Source organism: Sander vitreus, chromosome 24, assembly GCF_031162955.1.
Source record: "Sander vitreus isolate 19-12246 chromosome 24, sanVit1, whole genome shotgun sequence".
Lineage (NCBI taxonomy): Eukaryota > Metazoa > Chordata > Actinopteri > Perciformes > Percidae > Sander > Sander vitreus.
The window spans coordinates 8,140,729-8,163,770 of record NC_135878.1 but is presented as its reverse complement, the minus strand read 5'-3'; the positions used below and the strand labels follow the sequence as shown (position 1 = coordinate 8,163,770).

General features: G+C 38.5%; 1 protein-coding gene across 2 annotated transcripts; it reads left to right on the top strand.

Moving 5' to 3' along the window:
• Positions 1-1,843: 1,843 nt before the first annotated feature.
• arhgef7b (Rho guanine nucleotide exchange factor (GEF) 7b) lies at positions 1,844-22,845 on the top strand. Of its 2 annotated transcripts, XM_078243652.1 has the most exons (22): positions 1,844-2,170; positions 3,250-3,333; positions 7,054-7,138; positions 8,131-8,255; positions 8,367-8,571; positions 10,137-10,228; positions 11,682-11,776; positions 12,194-12,289; positions 13,479-13,601; positions 13,719-13,857; positions 14,109-14,168; positions 14,640-14,786; positions 14,938-15,024; positions 15,161-15,239; positions 15,655-15,791; positions 15,906-16,130; positions 17,211-17,304; positions 17,783-17,872; positions 18,291-18,449; positions 18,748-18,844; positions 19,318-19,372; positions 20,375-22,845. In XM_078243652.1, the coding sequence occupies exons 1-22, from the start codon at positions 2,006-2,008 to the stop codon at positions 20,495-20,497; spliced, it is 2,562 nt and encodes an 853-aa protein (XP_078099778.1). In that variant the 5' UTR covers positions 1,844-2,005; the 3' UTR covers positions 20,498-22,845. The 2 variants fall into 2 exon arrangements, with proteins under 2 accessions (XP_078099778.1, XP_078099777.1); XM_078243651.1 differs by lacking the exon at positions 18,291-18,449.
• The last annotated feature ends 197 nt before the right edge of the window (positions 22,846-23,042 follow it).

Sequence of the window (23,042 nt, the reverse complement as noted above, 5' to 3'; positions counted from 1 at the left end):
ACTAAAAAGTCCAATATATAGATACAAATCACACACTCATTTCAGTGGTGTGTAGTATAGTGATATAGATGATGTAGAAGCAGATTTTGTCCACAGGTTCGAATCCCAGCTAGATCTCTAGTGTGTTGTTCCGTTTTAATTTTTTCCCGTTCAAAACCTATTACCTAAACTGTCCAACAGAGGGCGACACAGCCCAGTTTGACACAATTAACAAAAGGCTTTCAGTAAATGAATTATTAATGTCATGGCCTATGGTCATGGCCCTGGCCTGCAGTCACAGACAGAAGTCGACTTAAACAGTCTATGCTTAAAACGCAAGTTACACATTAGCACAATTTAGCCCCACTGCTGACTTTTTCTGAACAATAATGAGCTACTCTCGTGGCGAAACTAAGACTTAATGGTAAACATAATTGAGACTAACTGTAACTAAAGCATGGGTTACATAAATTACCGTGTTGATAAATCAGCCATATTTTAAATGTGCAGATTTTTTAATAGAGTACGGCGTACCGCATGTATCTGCCCGACATATTGCTGGAAATAGACAGGCTTGCTGAATATAGAAATACATTTCATTAACAGGCATTTGGAAATGTTATCGTGTATTTCAATCTCTGACTTTATCAGACGAAGCCCGTCGTCTATCGACTCTGTGGTTATCGCCCGTTCATCAACCGGACGGTCCTGGGATGTGCTGCGTCAAACTCACCAATCACAACATCATAAGTGTTTAAACGGAAAAAAGACGGGTTTGTCTTCAAAGTAAAAGTTTAAATTACTGACAAAAAATATGTTAAAGTTCTGAAAAGAGAAGTCATTCAATTACATTTGCAATGAAGCAGTTGGGTTTGGATCATTCTAATATTGCAGCCCTGACTAACAGACCAGATCTGTGATCCTTATGGATATTGAGATATGATAGCCACATGAAAAGGAAATAGATACATTTACATTTACAGATGGCATATTATTATTTTTTATACATTTCTAAACAAAAAGTGGTTTTGCAAAACCCATTCTGTTGACAATTACATTTAATGCCTTTGTGTAAGCGCAATTATTATTAATGACTTGTTTGATATTGAATCAGGGCCCTTGAATACGTTTTTTTTAGATTTTATTTTGGGATTTAGAAAAACTCAGATGATCACTTAAAACATTGATTGATTGACACAATACATATAAACACACACTATGGCACCATGAACGATCCATGATTTATTTTACAATGATTTTGTGGATGGTATGATAACAATAGTAGGCTACACACTTAATTTGCTTTGTTTCGCCTTCTTATGCCTTTTGTAATTAAATGATAGACCTTTATTGTAGCCTCCTGTAGGCTACATACCTACACTTCAACTAATGCTTTGGCAATATTGTATTCCAACTATTCATACTAGTCATTCTAGTTAAGTTTATTTTAGATTTTTCTTATTTCAATTTCAATGCTTACAACTGTAGGCTATCATTGCATGTAAATACATTTGCGTTGCCAAAACATATAAAATAAAAATAGTGGACAAAGAAAAAGACAGAAATTGTAATGATACAAAAGGACTGTCAACTGCAAACAAACTTCCCACAAGCTCAAGTTTATGCTTTTAATTTGAAAACTGTCAAAGGAAGTCGTGTCACAGTCTTTTGACTCTGGTTCTGCTCACACAGTTGTGCACACAAGCAAAGGTGATGAGAGAGAGAGAGAGAGAGAGAGAGAGAGAGAGAGAGAGAGAGAGAGAGAGAGAGAGAGAGAGAGAGAGAGAGAGAGAATACAAAGCGTTAAAGGTTAAAGGAAGGGACCACCTTTCTCATTATCACATTTACTTTTTTTTTTAGCCTGTCTGATCCAACCAGTGCGCGTTGACTGTAATGTTCAAACAAGGCGGGGCTGACCCTCCTGTCTTATTTTGGACTGACCACAAGTAGGATAGCGCGGACACTGCTGCTGCTGCTGCTGTTGTTGTTGCTGCTGCTGTTGTTTTATGACATTAAAGATCAAGTCATGAATTCGGCCGAACAGACGGTAACGTGGCTCATAACACTGGGGGTCCTAGAGTCTCCCAAGAAAAGCATCTCGGATCCAGAGGCTTTCCTCCAGGCGTCTCTGCAGGATGGAGCGGTGCTGTGCAGGCTGCTGGAGCGACTCCGACCCGGGACGGTGGACAAAGTAAGTGGATGGAGGGATAGAGGACGATGGAAGAATAAAACAACCCATTGAATATATATATATATATATATATATATATAGTAGGCTTTATAAAAACATGAAAAACAATATAACATAGAAACGTTAGCTATAGCTAGCTTCCTTAATGAATAAATAACCCCAATTATGATGAGGCTATTTATTCATCAATGTAGCCTATTAATTGTGTTCACAGTAAAATGTTTTAAGAGTTCTAGTGTAGCCTAGTGTTTACAAATCACGGCCTTAAAATAAGCAATAGCCTACAACATCCCAATTGCCATTATTGACAAGAATTTAGAGTTTGTTGTCAAAAAAATATAATATGATTTATAATAATTTATTTCTCTCTCTCTCTCTCTCTCTCTCTCTCTCTCTCTCTCTCTCTCTCTCTCTCTCTGGACCAACCTGTCAACGTCATATCCTCCTTTGACTTATCCAACTTCCCTATGAGATTGTAGATCTTTATCAAAGTAGCCTACCTCTGTTAACTACAACTACAACACAGAGTGAGGCACTGCTTCTTTCAAAATAAGGGCACCCCTTACTGTTTATTTTACCTCCTTTAGGAACAGCTTTGCCATAGCTGGTCCACTTTAGTGACGGCATCAGACTTCATTCTAAGTTATATATTTTGTAGCTGAGTTTTTTCCTAATGGCTTTTGGCAGATATGACAAATGATGTAAATTGGAGGACAACATTAAAAACTCGATCACTCAGAAGTAATTGAAAAAATAAAGATACCCTAGATCACAACACATAGGTATCTACTTACTAAATGCAATAGCATAATGGTAAATGTAACTTTTATCGAAAGTCCATTTTTAAACACAAAATGTATGAAAAAGTCTCTCAAGTAATGCCTTAGTTTGAAAGTTGAAACCGGAAGTTTAGCAAATTTATTTTAGCGAGCTTGATATTGGTAAGCTCCAAGTACACTAGCAGCGCCTGAAATACGATTATTTTCATGCTTAAAAAAAAAGCTTTAACACATTCATTAGCAGTTTATTAATATTTCGTGTGAATATTTGAAGCTTATTTAGTCTCTTTTTGTGTGTAGTTTTTTCAGGAACCGAGGGGCGACAACGAGTGTCAGAGGAACATTACCGAGTTTATTAAAGGCTGCGGGGCTTTCGGTGTGGAGGTGAGTTAACATATTAATAATGTATTTATTGATGCACTTACACAGTAACGTTATGAAGTCTAGAAAACAGATTACCTCATATAAACCTATTTATTATTTATACCATCTTTTAAAACCCTGCTGTTTATCAGAAGTCTTTTATACTGCCCAGCCGTTACTACTGTTAATGGCACGAGCAACAGGTGTAACGTTAGCCTACCCACTAGCAACCTGGTTAGAGCTTAACGTGGTGGGAATTTCTTTTTCAGATTTTCCATGAAAATGAGTAATACCATTACAAATACTGTGTCTCTGTCTAGTTAATTTGACTTTTTTTTTTTAAAAACTAATTAAATGTTTATTTCTTAGCCATTCAAACATCTCACCACATTAATATAGTGGTATACAAAGGTGACATCCAATGAGTGATTCATAATAGACACTATAGCCAGTGTTACAAAATTGGTACTACCTTCTTATAAGTCACCCTTTATAAAGGTTTTATAAGTTGGAACTGATGGCTTTAATTGCTAGTAAATCACGTACAAATTCTTCATGTTTGGTTGGCATCATGGCATGTTTATCTAAAACAATATCTGTATTGTCAATCAGAGTTCAGAAACAAATAGTAGGTTGTGTGCTTGTGCCTGGAAGTAGTAAGGTGTGCTTGTGTCTGGATTCCAGGTTAGCACCACACTCTAACCAGCTGAGAGAACTAGCCAGCAAACCAGCCAACATAATTAATCAAGAAAAACAAAATTGGACCAGTTTTCGATCTTTAGTCAGGTAGGACCACCTTCTATGCTAGAGGGGTTTTTTTGGTTAGTGAGTGAAGAAAATCTAGCAGGCACTGGCATATTTTACCAGCATTTGCCTGGTGGCTGGTGCTTATTTCCAACCCTGGCTGTTTACTTATAAACCCACCATTTACTGTATAGCTGTTATATATATATATATATATATATATATATATATATATATATATATATATATATACTGTTAAAAAATGAAATGATTTAACGCTTTACAGTGTGTTTACAGGGACAGAAAAAACTAAATTGGACCAGTTTTGGATGTTTAGTCAGGTGTGACTACCTTCCAAGTTAACTTCTGTGGAGGGGAATTAGATGGCTCGGTTTACATGTGAGAGTTGTGGAATTGATTCCCACATTCTTATGTGTATTTCTGCAGAGCAAAATACTCTCTGTTATCTCAAACTTTGTATCAAGTTACATGTAGCAGTAAGGATTGCTTGTATTCTTGTGTTTACTTGCTGGCCACCACCATGATTCCTCAAATGATATTGGAGGTTTCAACCACAAAGGGATGTGTACCCTCAATCTTCTGATTGCCACGTGTTCATACAAAATGTGATTTGGTTGAGCTGATAAGTAGGGAAGAGCTGGCACTTATTTATTTGTTAGTATACACATTTAAATGCTCTTTGACTGTTGGCATGTTTATTTAAAATAATATCTGTATTGTTATCAGAGCTCAAAAACACATAGTAGGGTGTGTGCATGTGTCAAGCCAGGTTATATCCTGCCCCACAGTGGGTGTGTAGAAAGGGGTAGTGAGTAGTGTGGTACAAACTGACACACACACACACACACACACACACACACACACACACACACACACACACACACACTATTGATCTTAGCCAGGGAAAAAGCCATATAATCATAATGGAAAAGAGCAGATTATGCAACACACGAGTCCTGGGATGTAGACCTATAACAAGGTTTTGCTCCAGACTTGAAAATGATTTTGATGTCCCTTTAAAGCCAAGTCAGTACGTAGTGAGAGGGATGGCTTTAAACAGAATCATGAATCTGTGGTAAAGGAGAAATGTAAAGAGTATGAAAAGATGAAATAGAGGAGAGAAGGGTGGGCTGACACAATGCAACACGTCAGGCAGTCAGTGGATATTCCAATCAGGTTGATTAGAGGCATGTCAGCCATGTTGCTGGAAGCCAAGGCCTCCATTACCAGCTGCCTGACTGACATCAGCATAGTAATTCTCCCAGACACTCTTCGGACAAGCAGAGAACGGTCGGTCCAATAGAGCAGGATTACAGAGTGGACAGCAAGTGCCAGTATGAGTGTGGTTGAGTTCTCAGCTAAACAGTTAATCAGGTCATAAATTTGGCTTCTGCTATTGATTAAAGTTAATCGTGTGGAATATTGATTCTGTGCATTTAGAGTACCGTCTCTGCCGCATTAAATCAAGCGCTCCCTGTTATCAGGTAAGCTGTTTGACCAATAACAGGCGTTTGTTTTAAGCATGCTGTGATTATGTGCTTCTAACAGCTGCATGAGAGAGGCTTTTCACTATAACCTGCAAGATGGAACTGCATTTATGTGGTTTCTAATTTTAGCAGCTTTACTGTCAAATTGTGTTTATATTAACTTTAAGAAGACACTCATTTCATGAAAACAATTTCAATTTTAATTCCAAGATGTATACATTCAAAGCAGGTTTTACTTTATTAAGTACAATGTGAAAGTAAAGACACTTCTCTTTAAAATTACATTTTCAAGTGCAGTAAAACTAAATTGTTCCTAAAGATGAACAAATAATCTTCATGACAAATAATGCATTATGTGGAATTAGAGGAATGTAACACTTCATAATACTGGACTCTGATTAGACATTAGCAGCAGAGATGTCCTGTGTCTTATTGAGCCAGTTGTGATCCTTGTTTACTTCATGATAATTAACAAAGACAAACGTAAAATCTACCAAATTCTTTCGGGGACCAATCTATCTAATAGTTCAATATCTACTGCACGTTTTCTCCATTAGTGAGGTATGAGATCTGTCTGCAAGTGCCTCTCTTTGTTGCTGACACTCTGCATGTGGTTCTTAGTGTCAGATTTCTCTATTGATCATTTTCATTGATACATTATTGTAGTGGAAGCGCGGCAGCTAAATACCTAAAATGTGTACAAATGCAACCTTAGCACTGGTACATTTCTAATGCAGCAGTGCATAGAAAGCCTCATATGGTATCTTGGCCCAATGCCAGTGGGAGAGATGAAAGTATGTGTTAACTGTTGGGCCCATACTGCCCTGACTACTAATCAGCCTGTGTATATAAATCAGGCCAAGTGCGTTCAAGGAGGACTAAATTAAAGAACTGTGTAGTTTTATCATTAGATTAAAGAGACCCAATCGGTAAAGAATAGCAGATTTAGGATTTAGTAAATCTTATGTTCAACTATTTCTGGCTGCTCTCAGAATTTACCCATGGGCATTTCATGTAAAATATGTTTTTAAATCACAATGTTTCAGCTATGACTTTCATGCCCCACATTGCTTACCTTCACACCTTGAAAATGTAGAAGTCAGTCAGTGTACAGTATACACAAGATTAGGGGCTTCAGAGGTATTTCGATTATGACTGCGTGTGTATGTATGTGTGTGTGTGTGTGTGTGTGTGTGTGTGTGTGTGTGTGTGTGTGTGTGTGTGTGTGTGTGTGATGGGGAGATTACAAGAGGAAGCTCAGACTTTGAGTAATCCTGCTCCAGACTGCAGTAGGAGCAGGGATGTAAACCCCCACTAAACTCAGCATTTCTTCATTTTTTGGCTGACATATGTTTTCATTATGTATATTTGTAATGAGCACTGATGCAAGATGATTTTTTTTCTTTTCTCCTCTGTCTCAAACTCCTCATTGTTTTATTGCTGTTTTAAAAATGATTTTATATTCTTTATTTGGTTTCCTCCGCTTTAGCCTTTTGAGGTCAATGACCTCCTGCAGGGACTGAACTTCTCCAAGGTCCTAAACTCCTTGGTTGCCCTCAACAAAGCTACTGAAGGTAGGATTATTGTGTTTATGTGTTAGTAATGATTTGTTTCTTTTTTTTTAAGGCACACGTTTTAAGTTTGCAGTCTTTTAATTTTTCCATTATTTGACTTAGTTTTTATTGCTAGTGCTCTAATATAAACGTTTAGAGTTTAAAGTTTATTTTTTTTTGTCATAAGCATGACATCATTGCGTTTTTGTGGCATTGAACAAGTCAGTCTTCCAAAAAGGGGGGGCAACCACGACTTGCTACTAAAAAGACGCGAGGCATATTGGATATTTACTTTGCAGACCCTATCGCCAAAAGGCCTTAATGATGAATTTAATCTCAATATCATGTTATGCTAATTTGATGTTTTTTCCTTGTTTGTTGTTTCTTCCTTTTTTCCTTATTAGTTTATCCTCAGGAACTATTCATTGTACAGGTGCATATGGACTGTTATAATGTAATTTAACCAATGTAATGATCCACTTTTGAATGGACTGTGTCCTCTCTGATTAAGAGTAGAAAAATATTGGGCTAATGACAATGCATTGATTATGAGTCTATAACATAACTGGTCTGATTATCCATTGTTTTTAAATGTACTGAGTGGCATTTTTTCTGCCTTTTCCTGTTCACGGTCCGTCGGACGGTCCGCCGGACCTGATTGGTCCTGGTTAGTCAACCAAACTATTTAAGGCTATGGTTGAGGTGAATGTGTGAATTTACCTGATGAAGGTCTGAGACCGAAACGTTGTATTTTTCTAAATAAATTATTGCTTGCGTAATGGTCAGTGTGCGGGACTCTTCTCTAAGAGTTTAAAGTTTAAAAGTTTATATTATATATAGCACATTATTATTAAAAGCAGTTCTAAATGTGTAAGTATTAGTATTATATGCAACTTTGTACTTTATAATATTATTTTGATAAATGCTCTAGGTTTATTGTTAGTATTAGTATAATTATCTTACCAGGGTTTATAATGAATTTTAGTTACTATTAATTGAACCGCTGTGTGCAGATTTAGGTGTTTCTGAAGACAGTGTGTGTGTGCCGCTCTCCTCACACTTGAGGATCAAGTCATTTGACTCTCTGAACACTCAGAGTCGCTCCTCAAAAGTCCTGCAGCCTCAGTACCGCAGCCTGGTGAGTTACTGACAGTAGTCAAACACTGACTAGGGTTAGATGTACAAAACTGATATTAGTCTGTTATGAAAACTCACAGATTCAGTCAGCTCTTATTCTCCTCTTCCTCAGGACATGTCAGAGGGCAGTGGGTGTGGCCACGTGCTGTTCAAGGCGCGCTTTCCTTTCCAGCAGACCAATGAGGACGAACTCTCTTTCTCCAAGGGCGACATCATCAGTGTGAGCCGGCAGGAGGATGGGGGCTGGTGGGAAGGCTCGTTCAACGGCAATTCTGGGTGGTTCCCCAGTAACTATGTACGGGAGCTGAAAGGAAGCGGTGGGTGCAGCTCTTTTTCTTCGGAACTATAACTACAAGCGCGGTTCAATCAGTCGCGGCTCAGCTGTGGCTCATGTAGAGATCCGGCGTGTCCCCTTTTTTCTGTCTAGCCATCACACATCCAGGTAGCGATGTGGCCTGGGCAGGGGAAGGAGGGAGCCTACACAGCCTGCTGGAGAGGCTGCTATAGCACGTAGAGATGTGGCCCAGGCAAGAAGGGTTGGGTACCGTTCACATTACTGGTAGCTGAAATCCGGTTCCGGTACCCAACGGTACCTTTTTGCGGTACTTTCCCTCTGTAATACCAAAAAAGAAATAGTAAAAACAGTAGTTTTGAAAAGTGTACCCACACTTGCAACGGCTTTACCGGCATTGCAAACTCTCCAAACTCTCCAAACTGACAAGGCGACTCTTAAAACACAGAAGTGAAGTCCTGCATAGAAAAGAGGGATTAAGGCTTTTAATAATTTAAGGTTTGAAGGCATTACTTTCATGGAATTCATATCGAGAAGTGTGTGGATACCTTGAGAGAAGATGAGGCCTTTTAAGCTTATTTAATCATTCTTTTCACCAGGTAATGTTGCTGATAATGCTGTGTTTGTACTTGGTGTACAGACTTAAGGTAGAGCACTATCTGTAGGGTGTTTGTCTTATTTGTTACATTTTTAGGATTGATGAGTTTGTCACTGTACAGGCTGTTAACTGCTGCCTCCTGTGCTTGTGAGAGCCATATCCTCGTGGTTTGATTGTGTTGGTTGGTTGTGTTGCTTTCTGAAGGAGGGAAGGCAGGAACTAAGGAAGGAAGCGCCACATGCACACAAAGACAGGAAGTGCCTGAGCTGTTATATAGGAAGGAACTTCCTAAATTAAAGCTTACAGCAGAAAACAATGACCATGATATTGGCGCACTGAGGAATGGCAGTAAATGCATATGGCCAGTGGGAGTGGGAGTATGATGTCTGAGATAGGAGGCTGCACGTGCATGTCATCTTGGTTTACTAACAACAATAAATCATTGTAATTGAGACTACACATGAAAAGCAAAGAACTATAGGTTATACAGTAGTCTTTGGACCTTCTTTTGCTTCTGCTCCAAGACCAAGATTAGTCTTATCATCAAAAGAAAAGCTAAGCAAAGAATACCTCATCATGATTGTAGTTTACTTCCTCTAGTCAGTGAGGTAAGTCTAAAAAGTGCATTTAGCTTCCCATTATCAAAAAAAATAAAAATAAATGCTTGTTAGTCTTCTGGCTTTACATTGCAATGTCTGCAAAGGACAATAGTGAACTGAAGGATATGACAGCATGCGCTGTTATTGGCTAAACAATGTTGTAAAAAAAAATAACCAGGACAGTGAAATTACATTGTGGAGTCAGTAAAGTAAAGCATTCAATCATTGGTTGTCCTACATTTTGTAGACTATATGTACACAGCATTGCCCTGCAGTTAGAACTTCATATAGTAAAGGAGCCGTTTTTTTACTGTAATTTAATGTAACTTGCTTAAACCTTGTTATAGTGTCCATCTGGTCTTTGAATTGTTCTCTCCTTCTATCTCTTTTTAGACAAGACATCAGACAAGCCAAAGTCTGGGACACTGAAAAGCCCCCCCAAAGGTTTTGACACCACCATCATCAGTAAGACCTACTACAATGTGGTGAGCATCATACTCTTAAGAAACTCTGTGTCTGTATGCATGTGTGACTAAAAAATGCCCTGTTTTTTTTATGATGACCAAATGTTGTCACAATCATGGAAACAGGAAGGAAATCTACCAGCTCTCACTTCTACCAGAATAGCTTAAAGGTTAGGACTGTAATTACGATTTTGAATTTGTATTAGGTCATTCTAGGTTTAGTTCAGGGTACATGTTAGACTTCTTGGTAATGAATACTGAAGATATCATTACCCAAATAAATAAACAATAAATATCTCCTTTGTGTATGCTTTCTATCTCTCCTGGTTAGACTGATGGAGTGAATTGAATTAACAGATAGTTCTCACATGTGAGCCTGCTTTTGTACAATCAATTATTTTTCATCCGCACATCCAATTAATGATTGTGTAGCTGTGTTTGTGCGTGTGTATTTGATCATGTGTGGACCCTGAATGGCACCCCTGTGTGAGTGAGTAAATGTTTGTGTGTGTGTGTGTGTGTGTGTGTGTGTGTGTGTGTCTGTGTGTGTGTGTGTGTGTGTTTGTGTGTGTGTGTGTGTGTGTGTGTGTGCGTGTGTCAGAGTGCAGCAGATGTAATGTAGGTTATTTCTTCCATCTCAGTGGTTTCTGGGGCAGCCTTGCCCCAGGGTTGGCTTCTGCCAGTGAGTGTGTGAGTGTGTGAATGTGTGTCTTTCAATAATGCAGCCAGCTTTGCAGTGTCTTTAGACAGTCCATCTTCGGTTGGGGTACCTGACACACTCACCGTCCCTGCCTGAAGTCTAAGCTGTTCCCAGACAGAAAGGCAAAACAAAACTATATAAATAAAAAAGTTTTTCTCTTTCTTCTAATGGACGGAACAGAAGCTTGTATAAGTAGAAGATTCAGGCTTTAGGCTTTTTTCTTTGTCCATAGTTTGTCAAAGGCCACGCTTGTATTTCAAGTTTGAAAAATATCAACGTTTGCACCACATTCTTGTTGCGAATGCCTGCACTGGCATCCTCACTGTGGCCTCTTACATATCATTCTTTGTTTAAATAAAAAATCAATACATACAAATGTATTATAGATAAATAATTGGAGCTGCTTCAACATTTTACTACCTCCAGACCTGAGGGGAGACACAGCAACGTGTATAAAATGCAACAATTCATTATTACAAAATACATCTCCTGCTAATAAGCAAAAGAAGAGTCTATTTACGCATTATATTTTCCAAGTTGGACTTACTACTCTAAAATATGAATATTTTCCACTGTGATAATAATTGCAAATGATAAGTAGCTTCAAGCCTTGCATACCTGGTGCACAGGAAATATTTTCATCTATAAGATATATGTTATGGGAATAGGGATTTTGTATGGGCAAATGCATCCTTTTTCATTACTTATTCTTTATATTGCTTACTTTAATTAATATAAAAGTCCCTGTGTTTTTTTGGTTCATGTCTCTGTCAGGTCCTACAAAACATCCTGGAAGCAGAGAGTGAATATTCGAGGGAGCTACAGAGTCTCCTGGGCTCCTACCTGCGCTCACTTCATCCCACAGACAAGTAGAGTTATTTTTACACTTTTTATTGTTTTATTCAACAGAGTCAGATTTTAGAGGTAGCGGTACACACACACACTAGCATATCTATTGCAATACCAATATAATCCTTCAAATTTTACAGAGTATAAGAACATGCATATACTGTATATTATATGCATAATAAAAAATGCATGAATTACTATCCCTATATATTGGAGCTTGGCAAGTAATAGTAATAGTAATGTATACCAGCCTTTTCTTCAAAACGTCAGTGATCCATTTTGATTGGATTTCATGCAAGCATGAATTCATATCCTTCTTGGATTGACTAGCCTAATTTAGCTATTTTTGATATGTTATATATTAAAATATGAATGTCTCCTCTCCTCTCCGCTCCTCTTCTCTCCTCTTCTCTCCTCTCCTCTCATCTGTTTTGCAGACTCAGCAGTGTTGACATCAGTCACATTCAGGGAAATCTGGAGGAGATCTCAACCTTTCAGCAGATGTTGGTTCAGTCTTTGGAGGAGCATACAAAGTCAGTGCACTAATATAGTATTTTCACCATGATACATTAACCGGCAGGTTTAATTGCATTATGTGGCACACCTAAATGGCTTCTGTACAGATCATGGTTAAAAGGAGAGTTCAAATGATTAATCCATCGACAGTAATCAAAAGAAAATTACTGTACTGTACTGTAATGAACTATTTTCAATCAAATTGACCAAACATTCTGTGAAGTGTGTGCATATCAGACAAGTCAGACAAAACAAGACATTTGAAGATTACTCCTTGGACTACACTGATTTCTCATTATCTTCTGACAGGTTACAGACCAAACAATAAATCAATTAGTAGGTAGGAATAAAAGCTCTTATAGAGTCTTTAACTTGGCTCTCTGAAACCTGCACAAAACCCCAATGAACTGCTCATGCTAACATCCTGTTTAACTTACAATACATCCTCGGGCTTTGCTTTAAAAAGGAGGGGTGCAGTCAAACTGAAGCTCAGACCTGTTATTGGAGCTAACAGTAATGTAGGCAGTTATTAAAGCCACAGAGACATCTAGTGGTAGACTAAGGTAAAAGTCTGTTTCTCTGAGCCCTGTGTAGTTGTAGTCCAGTGAGATACAGCAGGTGTCTTTTTAAAGTTGTAAAATGTGTAATTAAAATCTTAAAATCTCATCAACAAACAGACAAAACTGACCAACTATTACATATTTGGTGGGTACGGTTAACTATTTGATGTTTGCCACCAAATGATCAGTTATGCTGAAGAAGAACCTTTATGTTCTTAAAAGCAGCCTTGATGTAAATGTAGAGATTCCAAATGTATATGATTTATTAGATTTTTCCTCTGTATTACATTCATTATACACATTTAACATTACATTACATGTCATTTAGCTGACGCTTTTATCCAAAGAGAGCAATTACAATTGCTATATGTCAGAGGTCGCACGCCTCTGGAGCAACTAGGGGTTAAGTGTCTTGCTCAGGGACACATTGGTTGATGTATCGCAGTGGGAATTAAACCCAGATCTCCCACACCAAAGGCACGTGTTATATCCACTGCGCCATCACCACCTCCACCACCACCATTTTAAATCCCTGAAGACTAGCTGATGCCCCGTAATTATCATCTATTATCTTTATGTTTGATTACATAAATGCCAACAGTGGCACTGGCAGGTGTTATGTCTAACATGTCATTTGTGTGTGTAGACTCCCAGAGAACCAGCAGAGGATCGGGGGGTTCTTCCTGAATCTGATGCCCCAGATGAAGATCATCTATGTGGCCTACTGCTCCAACCACCCGTTTGCAGTCAATGTACTCACGCAACACAGGTACAGTCTGAGATATGTTGTGTTTGCAGGCATGTGTGTGTATTTTTCTTGTGTGTTTGTTCCAAATGTATGTTAATATATATTTTGTGTGTGTGTGTGTGTGTGTGTGCATCACAGCGAGGAACTGGGGGAGTACATGGAGTCAAAAGGGGCGTCCGCTCCTGGGATCCTCACTCTGACCACTAGTCTGAGTAAACCCTTCACCAGACTGGAGAGATACCCGACGCTGCTGAAAGAACTGGACAGACATATGGAGGTTAGCTTGAACCTACCTGACTGTTATCCAAATAAACCCAATAAGCTAATTGACATTTGCTTTCTGCTTTTCAAATGTACAGATAAAGAGAGATATTAAATAACATAGCAATGAACTGTGTGAACATTGGTCATTTTTCTTCTAAACCAGAACTTGCCAGGATGTTAATCTCCATGCATGATATTGGAAAGAAAACATTTTTTTCAATGAGTTCACGTTTGTTTTTTTCTTTCCCTTTGTCTTTGTCTTAGGACCAACACCCTGACAGAGCTGATCTCATTGCTTCAATGATGGACTTTAAAAGCTTTGCAGTAAGATACAAATACACATACTCATGTAAATGAGTTAGATTGATACTTATACTTACTTGTGGCTGATCACACTTCAAGCTGTCTTAAATATGCTTTGCTTTGAAAGTATTTCCAGTTTCACAGTCACTAGCACCTATCGCAGCACATATTTAACATTTATAAAACATCAGCGTGTATTCTTAAAACAGCCAAATCAAGAACTTTTGCTGGTAACTGCCAATGTAGTATAGAAATGAGGGATATGATGTGAACCTGAATAAAATCATTCTTAAACAGTTTGACAGGCATGCCTTTATTTGTTATTTTGCTGAAGGATTACTTGCAGTAGTTTGTGTTTAAGTTAATCAGTTTCCTGACATTTATGTGTAATCATACCAACTAACGGGCAACAGAGAAACTGTGTTGATTAGAGTGTTTGTGCGTGTGAATGTGAATGTGTATGTGCCTTTGAATGCGTCTGTGTGTGTTCAGGCTCGGTGCCAGGAGGTGAGGAAGAAGAAGGACCTGGAGTTGCAGATTTTAACAGAGCCAATCAGAAACTGGGAGGGGGATGACATCAGAACTCTCGGCCCTGTTCTCCAAATGTCCCAGGCCACAGTCCACACGCAGAACTGTCAGGTACTCATCAGAACCTCCAAACAATTGAACTAAACAGGTGTCATGTGGACATACACTGAGGTTGCGTTCAGACCCAAATGAAGACACAAGACTGTTCATTTAAGGCGACCACATAAGAGTACGTAAAAGGTATTTTTTGTTCGTTTTTCAGGAGTCAAATGAACGCTACCTCGTCCTCTTCCCTCACACTCTGCTCATGCTCTCTGCCAGCCTGAGAATGAGTGGATTCATCTTCCAGGTATGGTTACAGTACATTAGATTTAACTAAAATTACGTTTAAAAGCACTCATACTATCATTCTCGGCAGCATACAAATGTGGTTTGGTCTCTTGTCCACTGATTTACACATTGTGTGATTCTGTGTGTCTCTATAGGGAAAGATGCCACTGTCAGGAATGCTCATCTCCAGAATAGAAGATGGAGAAAACCTGAAGAATGCTTTTGAAATATCCGGTCAGCCCTTATTATAATTTAGCTAGTGGACCTTTCCATTTTAATTGTTAATGACAAGATCACATCAGCCTGATTTGAGCATCTTTACACTGGATACCTGAAGGGTAAAAAGTGGAATTTGGTTCCTATCGACTGTGCTTACATTTGCACTCCTATATAATGGAGTCTATAGAGTATTTTACAAGCAACAGTGTCACTCAAGTAAGAAAACTCCTGAATACTGTTAAAAAGACACTAAAAATTGACACTACGTCAAGACATTTCACCCAAAGTCAAGAATGGAGTTTAATAGAAGAAGAAAAGGTTTGTGTGAAAGCTTGCCGTTATATATAGATATGAAACAACTGTGTGTCTGTGTGACCTCTGCCTGTTTATCTGTACATTTAAACTTTTTTTTTTTGTGTGTGTTTTTCAGGTGGCCAGTGTGATCGGATGCAGGTGGCATGTAACAGTCAGAAAGATCTACTGGACTGGCTGGACCTTCTCACCAAACACACACACACGTCGGCTGCTCACACACACTTGCACAAGCCTCAGTCCGTGTGTCACACAGTAAGTCACAATTAACCAGTTAGTCAGTTGATCTTCATCTACTTCATTGCCCTCATACAGTATCCGTCTCTCTTTCCTTTTCTGTTATCTATAACGTCTCCTCTGCTTTCCTAGTTGCCCTCTCAACCCGCCACTCCCTCCAGACACTCAGAGTCTCGTGGAGGGAGCATTGGACACACCTACCACACCCTTCCTCATCCCTCTTCATATGGGACGGCCCTCAGCAGCAGCCCGATGTGGGGGCCCCTGGAGCCACCGAGTACCCCTAAACCCTGGAGCCTGAGCTGCCTTCGCCCTGCACCTCCACTCCGGCCCTCGGCTGCTCTCTGCTTCAAGGAGGTGCTGCACACTGGCATTATAAAATGTGTTGCTCAAAGTGGGATCTGGGGACCTACAGGGTTCTTAACACTAGAAAGGCCAGCATTCCATTTACTCCTAAAACTGCAGAGCGGTTAATATTTAATATATTTTAATAATATTTTTTTTTTTAAACAATAAGTACGACTTCAAAGTCAGTTCATGGCTTTTAGGCTCTTTCATCACAGATCAAACACACACACACACACACACACACACACACACACACACACACACACACACACACACACACACAGGCTGTGACTGCCCGTGCTCCCGGTTGTAGACACTTCCATCTCGTATTGGTTGAGCTGACACTAAAGAACATGAATATTTATAATTACTTTAGCTAGTGCAGTAAGCTAACATTAGAAACTGCTACACGAGTTACGTCTAACTAGGATGTGTAACGTTATTGCTTGACTGTAACTGAGGCACCTGTCCCATCAGCGTCTGCTGCTGTGCTGCGATGATATGGGCAAGCTGGGCGCTCTTCGTCCTCAAATGAAGATTCCTCATCTGATGAAAATGACGGGTCATTGATCTGTCCGATCTGATTCTCTTTCACTCATGTCCAAGTCCAGCTTGCTCTCGCTTGTCATTAAGCAGCCGCCTTGTCAAAAGACATGTAAACAATACGCGTTGCTAGGCGACCCGCCGTGTTGTGAATGCTGAGCGCAGCAATATACAGTGCTGGTACAAATGACACGCTGGCGGTTTTAAGAATAAATGATCATATTTTCATTTTCTTTTTATACCACACCCCCCATAACTCACTAGATGATTCATAAACCAATTTCAGGAAAAGGCTTGGACTGAGAGATGAAGGGGTTTTATAATAACAGAGTTACATGCATTTAAAAATGCCAGATGGGTACATTTTTAACCGTGGGCCTTTCTAGTGTTAAGGGACGTTTTTAGGAAGACAGGGAACAGTTTGATTTTTTTTCTCCAAATTCTTTCCCTTGACCTTATCCCAAGCATTTATAGTTTTCTTATTCCTGGTAAATTGAAATTGGAGCTACATTCCTATTTTACATATGTCTGTGTCTTTGTTTGTAGGATATGAGTAAGAGTCCTAAGAACATGAAGAAGCTGCTCCCTAAGAGGAAGCCAGAGAGGAAACCTTCAGAAGAGGACTTAACTGTCAGAAAAAGTAAGTATCCAACTCAGCAAACTCAGCAACTGAGACACCCCACTTCGACGGTGAAGGGAAAATGTGCCCATAAACTGTTAAAAACGTGTTGGAAATGTTCTTTAAATGCCTTGGTGCAACATAACAGGTATCTCTATTGGCTCTACACAGGCTTTTGTTACTTTAAATTATCAAAAACATAAGGGCTCAATTTACAACTTACCAATTATGTTGGGTAATGGTAAATAATATAAATAATATAATATAAATCTGTCTGCTGTCAAGAACCAAACACTGCTGAAATAACTGCAATGTTTGCTGCAGTTACATTAGTCCATTAGCATTTGATTTATTCAACATTATCGGTTATAATAAACTTTAATTCAACTTGTAAAGTTTGCTTTAAATTTCACAGCAACTGGTCCATTCTAGGCACAGAATGAACACTTTCATATCCCCACCATCTCACCTGTCCTTCTGCCCTGTCCTTGTGTCTCAGGTACAGCAGCTCTAGAGGAGGACGCTCAGATACTGAAAGTGATTGAGGCCTACTGTACCAGCGCTAAGACACGACAGACGCTCAACTCCAGTGAGTAGACACACAAATCGGCATACTCATTCACTGCTAGCTGTCTTACTGATAACCACCAGTTTGTACTCTACTATCAGATCTAACAATATTTTTCTCTCTCTTCTCTTTTTATGTCTTCCATCCACTGCTCTGCTTTCCTCATCCTCCAAACACTGTTTTCCATGAACTACTTCATTCATCCTCCTTTTATTCTGAATGGTGTCTTACCTTTGTTTCCTTAAATCTAACATTTTATTTCTGGTTGCATTTGGTTCAAATCTCATATTTGTTTTTGATTTTTTAAATTACTGTTTACAACTACAATATGGTTTTTCCCAAACCCTCATCCTTTATCCATTATGGTTTATATCATCCCCCCCAACATTCAATTTGGTTTGTTGAAACCCCATCTACTGCTGGTTACTTTATTGTACAGCCTGGCAAGGAACTGACCTCATGCACAACCATGTACTCGCTGACACCAGCCTCACCGTCGCTGGTTTCCCCAGCAACCTGCCTTGTTCTGACCAGTCAGAGGACTCGGATTATGACAGTCTCTGGACCGCCCATAGTTACAGGACTGCCTCATTTTCTCGTAAGATATCGGTGTTGCAAACCACTGGCACGCCAGTGAACCAGCTAGCTTTCAACTAGGGATAGACGTATATATTTATATATCTTCCCAAACCTTTCACCTGCTGTGTGTCTTTGTGAATGAGCCTGCGGGCGTCCCCATGAGTATAGCTTCAGTAATCATATACCCCATAGTACAGTATATTTAATGGCTGGATGTGTGTTTGTTTTGATGTTAAAATGTATGTTTGTGTGCACATGTCATGTGTTTGTGCATCACGCAGGGTTAATAACTTACACTGTTGTCCCGGTTCAATCAGGCTCCAGCAGGAAGGATGTACAGATGTTGTTCCCAGAGGAGGAGAAGATTATAGTGGAGGAGACCAGGAGCAATGGACAAACAGTAGTGGAGGAGAGGTGAGAGAGGAGAGATGAAGGTGTGTCTTTATGTACAGCATACTTAATGTGCACTAAGGCAGATAAGTTAGGCTTTGATAGTGGTCCCACATAGTGATAATGATAGTGGGGACAAAGACCTGCTGCAGCAGTAAATAGAAGGATGAAAAGATACAATACAAATATAGAAAATGGTGGCTACTGAACACACAATAAGACAGCACACAGTAAGTGGAAACTTACCAAATATCAAATGAAAACCTGTAGGCATTCACTACATGTATGCAGGGGTGGCTGAGTGTCACAGTGAAATAAACATATTACATCAGTTTAACATGAGCTAAACAAGATAAAAACATACTATATACGAAATTTCAAAGAAGTCACAGAGACCCAAACCACGATATGAACATGAGAAGCGAGGATGATTCAGTCAGTGGTGTATCACTCTCAGTCAGTGTGTGTGTTACAGTAGAGCTATTCTGTTCCTGCAGGAGTCTGGTGGACACTGTGTACAGTCTGAAAGATGAGGTCCAGGGACTCAAACAGGTAAGTCTTCAGTTTACTTTTTTTTTTATTACTAACCCAGACTTGTCATTATCATCAGTTTCCTGTTTATATGTCCCACTTTATAGAGTTAAAACGTAGGTCCAACAACCCATAGAGGTATTGAAGGGGTTTCCAGAGGGTCCCCAGGAAGTTGCTATTAATGTGATCAAATACATATCTGCATTATCAATTAGGGATGCAAAATATATTGGTGGCTGATATATTATCCTTTGATAGATACTGTTGTTATTGTTGTACTAGTAATGGCATTTCTGCAAATAGTCGACAATGACATTGCTCATTGCCATAAGTGCATCAAAACCCACAAGTAAGAGACGCAGCCAAGCAATTTAACAAAACACCTGATAAACAAACACAACGTAACTTTGCAGATATATGATGCTATCAATTGCTATGCCCACAGTCAACTACTTTACACAGCCTTACAGAGCTCATATGGCTAAAAGTGGATTTTTATGCTAAAAACGAAAGCTAGCTGTATGTAAATGTTAAACCACATCTCTTAAAATGTGTTGGATTCTTAAGGACATAAAGGCAGAAGTCAGCGTGAATCCCTTCACATTAGCAAGACTAATGGTATTGGGATTCATATTAGTTATCAGCCCTAAAATTCCATATGGTTGCATCTCTTTCATTTATTTTTCTTGTGTGTACGTGTGTATATACTTAGAATCATGTGGTTAAGTGGATACAATAAGATCAAACTTTATTTATCCCGAGGGAAATTGTTGTGCAGCAGTTGCAGTACAAAGTGGAAAGAGTGCAAATAAAACAAAATATAAACAATAAAAGATTATCAACAAAGAGTTTAGTTTTTTTTAGCCACAATGACTGTCACTGCACAAGCTAGATACTTGTTTAAATAGTCCAAACAAAACATGATCTCATATCACCCCTCCACTTTTCCACTTGTTTTTCTTCCTTCCTTCTATTGTTTTCTCCTCTCTTTTCCTCCCATCTTTTTTTGTCTCACATCTCCAGGACAACAAGAGGATGAAGAGGACACTGGAGGAGGAGCAGCGAGCGAGGAAAGAGCTGGAGAGGATTGTCAGGAGAGTTCTGAAGAACATGAACGACCCAACCTGGGATGAGACTAACCTCTGAGATCAATATATGTGTGATCATCATGGACGAGACCAATTTCTGACTTTAAAGTGACCAAATGAACTATGAACTGTTGTTCAACCTGTGTGTGGACAAAAGCTGCCAATACTTCATTCAACATGTTGTCACCATTTTTACTTGCTTTGACCAGTGTACCAAACTGTGGACCAAGAGAAAATGTCTGCCAGCCATCAGCAAAGCCATCCCAACTGACCGTAAAGCTGTGAAGCCACATTAGCTGGTAGGCATGATGACATCACTTCCTGTCACTCCTTTACTTTTTCAAACAGCCTTCTTTGAAACACTGACAAACAAATCACTTTTCTCATCTACTTCTGTAATTATTTTTTTTGCATTAAGTATGACATTTAAAATGTAACCATTGCCAGCACAGTATTTGATTGACTGGCCTAGTGCATGAATAAGAATGCTACATGAGTTTATACCTTTCAGATAGACTGAAACTTTTTTTTTTACCACACTCTTCATTTTATTGGCAGCAATTTTATTGATTCTAACAAACTAAAAAATAAAGTTGGTTTATTTGTAATATGAAATGCAAAGTGTAGTAGGGCACTCAGTCATTACATTTTAAAGTAAACCTTTTACCAGCACTTACTGTATAAATGACAGGATGAGATTACATTTCTTTGTGTGGTGTAAAGATTACTGCAGGAACTAATCTAGTTTAATATTTTGCAGCAGACCACCATATTATTTTATGGATCCATTTCATTGCTTCATGGAATATGCAAATTTCTGCCAAGATTATTTTGATTAGTTTTACGAATATAATATTTTTTTGTACTTGACTACATTTTTAAACCCAGATGGATAAACTACAAGTCAGTTGTACCAGAGACATGGACAGAAACAGAGAAACTTGGTTCTGCTCTAACTGTTCTTTTACTTTTACATACAAAAGATTGTTTGGAGGCTAAAGCCTAAATATAAATTGACTTTTGACAATGATCTGCTTTAATTAACTGAAGGGCATATTAAAGAATGTGAGCTAATTAAATTAAAAACAACACATCTTAAAAAATGTGTTGTTGCTGGAAAACCATCTTGTAATTGTCAAAGGGAAGCTGGAGGAAGATTTTCTCAGGAATGAACTCGTCCATCTGGGAGTATTAGCCTCCAGCTCCAGATTCACTCATATTTTTGAATGTTGACAGTTTAGGAAACTTGATTTAGAATTGTGTTTTCAAATGTTTATGAATATGATGTACTGTGCAAAGCATTTGAAGTCCAGACACAAGGGTAGTATAGGCGTTTCTTTTACAGTAGATACAAATTAAATGAATAAAAAAACCTGGAAATAATGCAAATGACCTCAAAGCCCCACACCACAAATCCAGGCTACTATGGCTATATGCAAACATAGCACACGTAAAGGCAGCAGAGGCATGAACTTTATATTTGAAAATGCTAAATTTCACACTGCCTACAAATATCATTTTTCTTTGTCACTTGGAATAAGGTCCTTGGAGGTTTAATTGTGAAAAAGCCAGCTCTATGTACATGTTTCACCTGCAGTAGTCCTGGCATTGTTAAACACTTAAACACAGAAATCGTGACGTTGAGTTTTATATAGTATATGTTTAACTTTTTCGAAACTTGTGGACTGACTGTCAACTTTTTTGCTCCAGCTGTCAATAGTAACATGGTTAGAAGGATAAACTATAACTGTTTAATGAGATACAATCATATACTGCACTGAAATGATACTGAGGCATTGATTTGCATAGGGAAATAGTTCAGTGTAACACAGATACCATCAAAGTTAAAGAAAATATACACAGGGAGTCGGCTTGCTGCGCTTTCTGTTTCAAGACCAAAGTCCAAGCAATACAACACTGGAAAATGTTTTTTTATTATGATTTTTATGATGTCAATATGCAACTTGCTGTAGAATGGTTTCTTATTTTTATATTTGTGATTGTGTTTTTACCAACTGGTTTTGATTTGTAACACTACTTATTTTCTACTTGACCTGTTTTAATCACACTAAAGATGATTTGTACAGAAAAGCAGCATATTTCTCATGAACGTCAGGAGACGTGCCTTGGAATGAAGAACATTTCCTTTGCTAAAGTTATTAAGCATAAAAACTTACCCTACAACTGAAATATTATTGAAATTAGAAACCACACTAATGTAATACATGCCAATTATTGACTCTAACTTATGTATTTAACTGAGAGTGACTGATGTAAATGTATTGCAGATTCAAATGGTATGGTGATGAAGGTGATTACAGTAGTTGTTAGTATGACAACAATCATCCCCCCTCTATTTATTTCACCCATTTGTCTGTGAATAAAATGTTGAATCAAAGAGTTGAATTTCATGTCTCTATATCTCTCTGAAGCTAAAAAGCAATATAGTTACACCAATGTTAAGTGAAATGTATGAAAGGTGCTGAAACAGTTGAGGATTTAAGAGAATAGATAGATAGATAGATAGATAGATAGATAGATACTTTATTGATCCTCAAGGGGAATTTCAAGGTCCCAGTAGCTTACAGACATCACACACAACA

What these genes read in the sequence shown, in the direction of transcription:
- arhgef7b (XM_078243652.1), top strand. Translation starts at nt 2,006, where the DNA reads ATGAATTCGGCCGAACAGACGGTAACGTGGCTCATAACACTGGGGGTC. An exon ending in GACCCGGGACGGTGGACAAA is followed by an intron (nt 2,171 to 3,249) that starts GTAAGTGGATGG and finishes TTTTGTGTGTAG; the next exon opens with TTTTTTCAGGAACCGAGGGG. An exon ending in TCTTTGGAGGAGCATACAAA is followed by an intron (nt 12,290 to 13,478) that starts GTCAGTGCACTA and finishes TTGTGTGTGTAG; the next exon opens with ACTCCCAGAGAACCAGCAGA.